This window comes from Nicotiana attenuata, unplaced genomic scaffold, assembly GCF_001879085.1.
Source record: "Nicotiana attenuata strain UT unplaced genomic scaffold, NIATTr2, whole genome shotgun sequence".
NCBI classification, from domain to species: Eukaryota; Viridiplantae; Streptophyta; class Magnoliopsida; order Solanales; family Solanaceae; genus Nicotiana; species Nicotiana attenuata.
The window spans coordinates 196,626-208,132 of NW_017672041.1; the positions used below are offsets into that span (position 1 = coordinate 196,626).

General features: G+C 36.5%; 1 protein-coding gene across 1 annotated transcript; it reads left to right on the forward strand.

Annotated features, from left to right (window-relative positions):
* The first annotated feature begins 4,139 nt into the window (after window positions 1-4,139).
* Window positions 4,140-8,281, forward strand: LOC109211484. Its single transcript, XM_019375027.1, has 5 exons — window positions 4,140-4,212; window positions 4,308-4,406; window positions 4,733-4,838; window positions 6,352-6,567; window positions 6,643-8,281. Exons 1-5 carry the CDS (start codon window positions 4,140-4,142, stop codon window positions 6,914-6,916), a joined length of 768 nt encoding a protein of 255 aa, XP_019230572.1. The 3' UTR covers window positions 6,917-8,281.
* The last annotated feature ends 3,226 nt before the right edge of the window (window positions 8,282-11,507 follow it).

The window sequence follows — 11,507 nt, forward strand, 5'->3', positions numbered from 1 at the left end:
CTTGTCTTTTTGAGGTCTAGAAATCACTTCTTGTTTTGGCCATGGCTTCTTGGAATTGGTGTTTGGCCGACTTCTCCATGAGCTAGCTTGCTGCCTTCTTTTATTTTGCTTTTCTATTTTTACAGCCAAATCTACTAATTCATCTATAGTTACATATTGTTGTATCTCTACTACATCAGCTATTTCTCTATTTAAACCATTAAGAAATCTAGCCATAGTGGCCTCCTCTTCTTCCATACAATTAGCTTGGATCATAGCCATATCCATAGCTTTAAAGTATTCATCAACAGTCATGGTTCCTTGCTTCAAAGTTTGAAGACGCAGTTGTAGGTCTCTTTGAAAGTGGGAAGGCACAAACCTCTTCCTCATGACTCTCTTCATCTCGGTCCAAGTAGCAATGGGTGGTTCTCCATCTTGTTGTCTGTCTCTTGTAAGCTTTTTCCACCAAATAGAAGCATAATCAGAAAATTCAACAACAGCAAGCTTAACCTTCTTACCTTCAGAGTAGTGGTGACAATCAAAGATGGCCTCAACTTTCCGCTCCCAGTCAAGGTACAAGTCTGGGTCTCTTGTGCCCTTGAAAGATGGCATCTTCATTTTTATGCTGCTAATATTATCATCTTCTACTCTACCTCGTTGTCCCCTCCTATCTCTTCCCACCCTATCTAGATTTACATCAAGATCATCAACAAAATCATCTATAGGGTTTTCTTGATTTACAATGGGGGCATGGGGTACATTTCTTCTATTAAGAGGCCTAGGATTATTTCGAGGTTGTACATCAGGTTGATTTCCCCTCCTAAGTGCAGCTATTGTCTCATTTTGTTCGGCAATAGTATCCCTTATCTCTTGGAATTGCAAGTTCCATCTCTCGAATTGTTGATGCATAGCTTGTAGAGTGAAATCATTTCTTGCTCGGATTTCGGCTTCTTGAAGAGTCCTCTGTTCATCATCACTAACACCTGTATGAGACATCTTTCTTAAAATAATAAAAAAATAATTGTAGTTATCACTCAAATTTTGGCTCTTTCCCTCTATTGTTCTCACCCACTCTTGCCTTTTTCCCCTCAACTAACCTTTGGAAAATACCTTGTAGATTTATAATTAAACCCAACTCGTATCAAAGCCCTCAATAGTAAAATAAGGAATTTTGGGGCACTAAAGAAAGTGAAGAACGAATCCTAGAAAGAGTAGGATTTAGTTGAAACAAACCTCGAACAAAGAAAAGGATTTTTTTTTTTAGAACAAGATCAAAGGATTAGAAAAATTGATTTTTTTTATTCTTAAAGATCTAGGATCCCCTCTCCTTGTTTCCTTTCTTGACTTTGGAAACAAACACAAACAAAAATCTGATTTCTTCAAGAGCAAATATGTTTCTCCCTTTTTTTTTCTTTTTTTTTTCTTTTTTTTATAGCGTACTATTCACTACTACAGTAACATTTTCTTTTTGCTCCTTTGTTCAAGAAATCCCCAAGATTTATCAAGAACGGAATCTTGATACAACCGCTCTGATACCACTTGATAACACAAAGGTTGGGAGATCCAAGAACTTAAAGAAAATAAGTTGATGAAATACGGAAGTAGTAAAGAAATGCAAGCGGATTAAGAAAAGCAAGAAAAATAAACTAGATATGTCGAAATTCAAGGAAAGGTCCAAGAACCCCGAGATTATGTTAATCTAGATTTTGACAAGATCCTAATGACAACAAGTTGGTTATAAAACCAATTGCCTTCACTAGAGATAAGCTAATCAAGAACTAGATTCGGATCTTGTTTTCTAGTTTGAATAACTTACGACAACAACTAGTAAAAGAAACTAGTCGCCTTCGAAGAATATCAAAAGAAACCAAAGATATCACAAGAAAGAAAATTATCTTACTACCTTAAGCTATGAACTAGTTAGGGTTGCAAGATAAATCTTCAAAGTAAAGTTCACAAAGGTTCAAAAGAACTCACAATAATAATATTAATCTTCGATAATGTTCTACAATGGAAGACAAGCACCCCTTTATATAGTAGTAAAGAAGGAGCTAGTCAAGACTTCAATAAATGAGAATTATATTCCCTAGAAGCATAGAAGACTACCCACACTAAGACCAATGTAGTCAACATACACATAGACCAATGCAAGTCAACATAGATTAAAACAACTATTAAATATATATTCTAGAAACTATTTTTGGGCTTATTTGGGCTGCTGAAAATTCCTCTCTTTTGGGGCATATTTGGGCCTCATTCCATCTCCTCTTGGACTTTAATTTTGGCCTTAAAATAGTTGTAAGACTTGGCCAAAGATCCTCCTTGTGCTGGAGCTCTTCTTCTATTATAAGACACTTTTTAATTGCCAGTTGAAGCCTGTTAAGTTTGCCTTGAAATTTCTTTGTTTGAGACCTTGTCATGGGCCTTCTTGGAGCTTCCAGAGCTTCATCCTTCTCCTTTAATGATGTTGAGCTGCCATGAATGCTATCAATTATGGTAAATATTGTTGTACTATTCTAATCTTTTGTATTTAATTAGAATACTTTTGTGCTGCATGTTTTAAATCTATCTCACAATAATTTTTGGGGTTAGATTTTCGCTAATTTTCATCCAGTTTTTATGTTGCAAGTGTTAGCTAGGGGTTGAGAGTAACCGTTGGAGGTTAGATCTTTGCTCTAATTCTATGTAGTATTTAGTACTGCTAATTTTTGCTAATCTTTGGCCAGGTGATGAGATTGGTAGATTCTGGGGAAGTATGAAATCTTTCTACTCCAGTCATTTGTTAGTAAATGATGCAGTTAGATCCCTGAAGGCAATATGGTGAGGAAGATACCTTAAAAGTGGATTTCTTCAGTTGGAGTAGCCTGTGAAGCAACTCTGACATTTGATGTTTGAGAGAAAGGAAACAGTAAGTCACCTTTTTCTTCACTGTGAGATGGCTAAGAGCTCTAGAACATGTTACTCTCTTTGTCAAACTGAAAATCAATCTGGTAAAATCATCTTGCACTTCCCAGCATTCACGAATATAAAATTTTGGGTGTGAAATAAATTGAACTATGAGAGGTAACTAAGGGGAGGTTTATAAGTTTTAATTATCAGTTGCACCTAACATTAGAGCCAATTTATTTATGAAATTTGAATGTTGTATTATACACACTTGAAAATAATATTTTTGAAATCTCGCTCATGAACCCAAATTTATATGAAGTGTTTCAGTTGCAAGATGCCCTCTCCTTAAACTTTCCATACAAAAGAGATGTGCATACAGGGAACTGAATGGTGTAGTGAACAAGCTTGTGTAGTGTATGTGCCTGTCTTGATGGACGAATTAGCAGGCCTTATCGTCTACTTGTATCTGACATAATAGCTCATATGTGCGTGCACTTCTTAGGACAATTTGAGTTTATATTATTTCATATAAGATGGCTTTGATTTTTTATTTCAAAAATGACGAAAACTGCAATAGTTCCAGGTTTTCTTTGACTTCCATTACTCAGCTATATATTTATATTTATTTGAATTTGAAGAGTGATCATTGCTCTACTATTTATGTTCTAGCATTTTGTTATTAATGGATGATCCAGTAAAATTTCTTTCACCTGAAATAAAATTTGTGTTTGTGTACAGCATTATTCTGGAGTGGTGACTACTTGAGTTGAGATCTCAAAAGTGATTTATTGGATCAGTTAGTGACGAGTCTGTCAAAGATGGTCAAAAGAAGCAATAATAATATTTCTAAAAGAGGCCGGAGTGCACCTCCTAAACAAGCTTACAAACCAACATGTGCTATTTTTGGTATGGATAAACCACCTCTAATGCTAAAGGCACCAGCACTAGGAAGGCAATGAAACCAACCTCAGGACAGATGGAATCAACTATGGAGAAGGGACAGGGAGTTAATAGTACCTCAACAAACACACCCCAGTAATATTTTTTTTATTAATGAAATAGCACAAGAAAATTTGCTTATAGGAGGAGGAAGGAAAGACATTCTTATTAAGGAACCTAAAGAACTTCAAATTTTGCTATTCCAAGATACTTGAGAAAGGAAAAGAGGAAGAGATGCAGTGGAGGACCCAGAAACAAAACAACTCGAGGACAAAGAAGCATACCCCTATAATAGAGAAAGAAGAAATTACTTTCAACAAGTTTAATAGTTAATGAATGAGGATGATCCCCAGAAGCAGAAAGTAGCAGACATAGGGGAAACAAGCAAAGAAACTGAGATACAGGGTACACCCCTGAGTGAGCCAGATGAATGCCCAGATGAGACTTGTATAGAGGAGGAGGAATCTTTAAAGGAAATAACAGAAGATGAGTCAGATAAGGAAACAGACCTATTGCAGGCTACTGGAGTGTCCAGGAATCAATCGATAGAGTACTCAAAAAAGAGGGACTCTCACCAAGGAGCTATACAAAAAAAAAAGGTAAGGATCAGAGAATTTCCCATTACCAGGTGTTAAAAGAGAAACATACAAACAACCATTCCCAATAATGATTAAGGTCTTAAACTGGATTATTAGGGGCATGAAAGCCCATTTGGTCCATTCTTTCTTCTTCGGTCTATTTCATTTCTATCCTCTTTCTCTGTATTCCAATTTCCAATTCTTCTCTTTTTTCTTGCAACATGATATTTGCTTTAAGATTTTCCTTTCGTCATTTACAATTAGAGGTTTGAAATGGCTAATTCTGTTAATTCTTATTCTCTATACATGTAAATTATGTTCTTGGGGATCAATTCACGTGTAAGGAGGCTTATGTGACAAAGAATGTTCAAGTTCCAGCGGTAGAATATCAAGCAGGCCAAACCAGGAGAAAGGGCTGATTTTAGATTCACCAATTTCTAAGCCGTCCTTCAGGTACATTGACATTCTTTTCACACCCTTTCAATTTTAGGTCCCTTTTTTTGAAAAAATAATTTCAGTGTTCTGCTTTTGTTTAGTTTATTGAGCAGTTGTTCTAGGGTAAAAACTACACCTTTAACAATGGATACAAACTTTTAAAACATTTCACCTCTATATTCAATTTTTCAACTGACTTATCTTTCTTCTAATTTTGCTTTTGTATCGACTTGGTGCACACTAAGGTTTCTAATCTTTTTAGTTCTATCCTTCAAAAATCGTATCTTCCCAAGATTATCAAATCGCGAAGGTAATTGCCAAGGAAAAAATAAGCTTTACTTTTTTTTTTTGTATAGATGTGTCCCTTTTATTTATCTTAATTTAATTTCTTTTTATGGCATTTCATAGACAAATGTGGGTGTCTTAACTTTCCTCTTTGCGGCAATATGAACTGAACTAGGATGCCTCAATTAGTCGTATGCATAATTGAAACTTATATGATACATTAGCTATAGATATGGTACAACTAAATTTACCATTCATGTAATTCCTATTCGAACACAAAGCTTTATTTGGATGAAATTCACTCTAATGATTGTACTGCTTTGTCCTTATTTGGTATTTTCAAGTCTAATAACTACTTAAGCAGAAAGAACTCAAATATTGTTAACTGTATCTTGAACATAAACATATATCCTCTCATTATTCATCTCACTTATTCCATAAGTGAGTACCAACACAATTATTTAATATCATTTTCTCCCTTTTCCTATATTTCTTCTATGTCTCACTTTGCATATGTTTTAAAATGTTTAAGCTTCATTGCCATTTGGAATCCATCCTTGAAATGAATTTTTACTCAAAAAATGATGTGACATTTAATCTGAAAAATTGTATAAGTCTTCTCATAGTTTAAGCCTAATTACTTTTATTATCTATTAATGCTGCAGCTAGAGTTCCGGTAGCTGGGTACTGAATCACCGATACTATTGAGCTATACTTTAAGTTTGTATTTCATTTGAATATAGTGACTGAAAGTACAAGTGATGAATTGATCTTGCCATAGAGGCTAATTTACTTGGTTAATTATCTTTTTGATAGTTTGGTTTGTTCTTCTGTTAGTTCACTGCATGGATGCACAAGGATTATCAATTTTATGTATATTTATAAGTGGGAAGTATAATTGCATTCAAATAATGCAATCTTTTAATATATAAAAAGTGTGTATTACAGATGTGCTCCCATGTTGAATAGCTTCAACTTGCTTTCGTTCACGAATAAGAATGTAGGTTCTTGTAGTACAATTACTTTTAAGTTTCATTATAAGAAAATTAGATTAGTATTCATCTAATATTCCAAATCATGCATCTAGGTATCAATTTCCAAATAAGAATGAGTAAATAAACCAAATTAAGGACATGCAAGTAGAAAATTTAACAATAAACTACCTAAAAGATAAAAACTCTGACGAATACTACCAAAGAACAAGAAACAAATAATACCTAACAAATTGTAATCACAATGAATGCAGCCCCTTATCGAGTCAGACAAGACACTTGCTGAAAACACAGGCAAAGTTAAAGTGCGCTGTCTCTATCACAGAAGTGGATGCACATAGGAAGGTCCCTTGTCTGAATGCACTTCCCATTGTTCTGGATGTTCCTTTGGGAATTCTCCTGTTATATGCAATAGATGTGGAGTCCAGATTGTGCGTCGACAAGTGCATGAACATGCTCAGAGTTGTCCTGTGAGTGCTTTTCATGCATATGTAGTACTCATCTTTTCCTATAAGGAATGATTTCTTAGTATATCTTCTATCCAGGGTATATATCCTGCACAACAGGCAGCTAATGGTGCCCAAGATAATCCTAGCTTTGGAGCAGCCACCAGTGGTGCTGGTGATGACTCAAATCAGACTACAACTCATTCAAGAACTCCAGCTTCTCAAACACCAAATCCTCAAAGCACTGCTGCTTCCCCACTTCATGGACAAGATCCGAATCAGCAGACAAGTGCCAGCTCTCAGGCTCCTGCTACAGCTTCAGCTGGTGTGCCTACTTCAGATCAGTGGTATCAGCAACCAGTGGCGGATCTAGTATTTTTAAGTCATGGGTGCTGAAATATTATTTATCTGAAAATTACTATTACGACTGGGTGCTCAAGTTATATATTTGTAAGAATTACTAGCTTTTTATATAAATCATAGTTCATCACTCCAAAAGTAATGGGTGCTTGAGCACCCATAACCATCAATGTACATCCGCCACTGCCAGCAACAATATCAACAGTATTTTCAGCAATATGCTGGATATGATCATTATCAACAGCAAAATTATCAACAATACTATCCCTATCAGCAACAACCCGTCCAACAATATTAGCAACAACCTCCAATTTACATGCATCCACCAGCACAACCCCAGACCCCAATCCCAGGACAGCCTCGATCCCAGCCCCAGCCGCAACCATTGAATCTCAACCTCAACCTCAAATGCAAGCTCTACCTAAAGGGCCAACTTAACCACAAGTTCAAGCTATGGCTCAGCAACATCAAAACCAGGTTCAAGTCAACTCACAACAGCAGTTTCCACCTACTGGGCATTCTCATACCCAAATTCCATCACAAATATTTCCAGCTTTTCATGCTCAGCCACCTACTCAGCCTCCGCCATATCCTCAGCCCTATCCGATGCAACCTCATTCACAACACCATGTACAGGTGCCACAGTATCAGCAGCATCCTGCCCAGGTTCACCCTCCCCAGTCTTCTCAAGCCCAACCGCAGCTGTTTGTGCATCAACCTCATTCACAACTTCAACCGCAGATAAGTGTTCAACCTCATCAACAATCTCATGGCTAATTGCGCCCCCCTCAGGCTGGCCAACCTGCTCATGGACAGACTCAAACCCTCCATTCAACAGCCAATGCTGTTTCAGGGTACAATTCCTATCCACAGCCCCAGCCCATACAGCAAATGCCTATAGGGTTTACACAGCAAACACCAATACGTCCACATCCTACTAGTGGGCTTATTCCTCCAACTCAATCTCATAGTCAGGTTCCTCAACAACCTCCTTTGCGCACCAATAAGCAATGGGGCTTGGTACCTTCTCAAGGTCCAACTCCTGCACAGTCTCAACTTTATCCTGCTCTACAAGCAGGGCATTTAATCAGCAACATCCTATTCAGCCTAATCAACAACCAATGTCTCAGCAATACAGTCAACAGCAGGCATTTCCTGGTCCATTGCAGAGTCAGACACACCAACAGGGTCATCATACTCACCAGCAGCCTTTGCAGTCTCAGTTTCGCCCGCAAGGTCTTCCAGTCTTTCAAAGTATATCTATGACATTTTATTTCAAGAATTGAAATAGTAATCAAGATGAAACTTCGGTTGTTTGTATGGAATTAACCGCTGTTTGAAAAAAGCTTATTCTCATATCGTTCTTGAATCGGACTTATTAATATCTGAAAAGTGCATTGGAAATTGTATGCTACTTTACAACTAATTAGAAGTTTTATTTGTCTCATTACTAAAGGTGATGAAAGACAAAGTCAAAAGCGACAGAGTCAGATAGCATATATAATTGCTTTAAAGAAAAAAGAGGTCACCAAAGCATTCATTATATTCTCATGAATCATAAACTTCCAATAAAAACAAGACCACCAGTCTTTTATGTACTCATAATACTGATTGCAAAAAACTGCACTATTGGACTAAAAGAAAATCTATTTAAGCTGATTTAAACAAAGTTTAATTATACACAGAGAAGATAAATAAATTTACCTCTTCATCATGTAACATAAGATTCTGAAATTTTATCTTTTCTCTCGTGACTTTATCGTTCTCAACTTCTGTTTAGAACTTAAACTTTGCATGTCCAATTAGGTGTCAGGTATCAAACATCACGGTACACAACATTAATCATATAACACCAGTTGCACCCGATAGGACATGCAAAATTCAAAGTATTGGACATAAGTTGAGAACGAGAAAGTCATGAGAGAAAGATGAAATTTCAGAATTTTTTTTTTCGAAAGATGAAGAGGTAATTTTATTTATCTTCTATGTATACAATCAACTTTGTTTAAATCAAGCTTAAACCCAATGGTACAGTTTTTTGCCAGCCAGTGCTATGAATACATAAAAATTAGATGTTCTAGTTTCATTGAACGGATATGATTCATGGGAACACAATGATACTCAGGTGACCCCTTTCAATTTTAAAGCAGTTATATAAGTTATACCCGACTCCCGCATTTTTGACATTGTCTTCCATAATCTATAGTCTTGAGATGACCCCAAAACCTTTTCTAATTCATTATAAAACTAAAATACAACTTTCAAAGCATTTTTCAGATATTATAACATTAATTCTCAATATTATAACATTAATTAGTGATAAAAAATTTCAGAACACTGGTTAATGCCATATAAACTGCCGAAGTTTCATCTTGATTACCATTTCAATTCTCAATATTATAACATTAATTAGTGATAAACTCTAAGGTAGTCAAATCTCCTGCTTCTTCTTTTTTTAAAATAGCAATTGGTAGAAAGTCATAGCTGGTTCTTCAACTCTCTTCTTTAGATTAATTCTGTTTTATTTCAGCATTTATGATGAATGTAGCAAATACCTTATACTTTCATATATGTCCAGAGCTGCCAACAAGTAGAGGTGAGGACCTGCAATCCAAGTATTTCCTTCAGCTACATGAGATAAAGGTAAAGTAATTTGCTAGGTGCTGTTGTTTTTGCTATATATACAATTGATATAGTGGTTTTGCCAACTGCAAGGCAGTACAAATAATTGTGCATCTGATATATATTCTCTCCCACATTTATTCTCAATTCGATTTATCTACCAAATCAAATTTAGTATGTCCTTTAGTATTTTAATGTCCAGCCCCTACCCACCCCAAAAGAAAAAAAGTAAAGAAGATCAAGTATCATATCCCTTTTCAGGTTCAACATGATATGTGGAATATTTTTTATCTCATAATCTACCCAGTTTATTTGAACTGAATAAAAAAGACACACTAAACATGTATTTCAGACAACTAAACTACTGAACTGAATCATACTAAAGGTCTAGCAACCAAAACTATTCCTTTGTAAGATTGGCCTGCTTTTGCTTAATCTTATTGGTAAAGATGTGATTGTTTAATCTCTTTTCCTTTTCCAGCCGTCTGAGATTCACAGGGCCATAACATATATTTTGACGGTCCCAGTGTCACGACCCGAATTTTCCACCCTCGAGAGTCGTGATGGCGCCTACTAATGAGAGCTAGGCAGGTCAACCCTTAATTATCTTTGTCATTAACCAATTTACCTCTTTTAACAATTATCAGCAATATCGTGAAAACAACGGAATAAAATAAATAAGCGGAAAAACAACGGAATAAAATAAATAAGCGGAAGTCTTAAATTAAAGAATCTGAACAACAATACTGAAATCAACATAAACCTGTACCCAAGAACTGGTGTCACATACTCACGAACTACTAAGAGTGCTAAATACAAACGTTTGAAAGAAAATATAACTGTTTGTCTCGAAATACATGAGATAACAGACTGAAATAAAAGATAGGAGAGATGCCGGGCCTGCGGACGCCTGCAAGGCTACCTCGGTGTCTCGCTGGACTGAAGGCTAACTCCCGAGCTACTGCAGCTGCTGTCCAACACCTGGATCTGTGCAAAAGAGCACAGAGTGTAGCATCAGCACAACTGACCCCATGTGCTGGTAAGTGTCTGGCCTAACCCCGGCGAGGTAGTGACGAGGCTAGTACCAGACTCCAGACAAACCTATGCAGTTATATAAAATATTGCAGAAAAATAAACAAGTAATGAGTAGTTATAAGGGAGGGGGTACATGCCTCGGGGAAACAATTCAACTTAGCAGAAACTGAATTAAATATGAAGGAACAGTACAATGTCTAAAACAATATGATAACACTACTGTTGTGGCGCGCAACCCGATCCGTACGTATAAATATAATTGTTGCGGCGTGCAACCCGATCCACTAATTATAATATACACCTGTTGCGGCGCGCAACCCGACCCAATACAATATATGTTGCGGCGTGCAACCCGGCCCAATGCAATATGTGTTGCGGCATGTAACCCGATCCAATATAACGTATGTTGCGGCGCGCAACCCGTTCCAAATATACATAGCTTACAGTAATCATAACCACAAATCCCGGCAGGGGGATTAATCATAGAATACTCTATCCCGGCAAGGGAACTCAGCAGTACAAGTATACTCATCCCGACAAGGGAGAACTAGCTATAACCAATCTCAATTCGAATTTTAACATTTCTATTATCACCATTTCTAGCTCATGATTAACTTCCACGAAAATAAGCTAAGCCTTTGCTCAATATCACAAGTCTACTCACTATTTCATCCATAGTATTATTCAAGAACACAAAATGTCAATTTAAGACTCACGGTCATGCTTGACACCGACGTATAGATACTCGTCACCATGCCTATACGTCAAAATCCACAAGAAATACATAACAAATATGACTCAACTCCTAATCCCTCAAGCTAAGGTTAAACCGAACACTTACCTCAACTTCCACGGCCAAATCAATCCTCAACAACCGCTTTTTCTCTCGAATTCGGCTCCAAATCAATCAAATCTATACAATAATGACGTCATAACATCAATACATA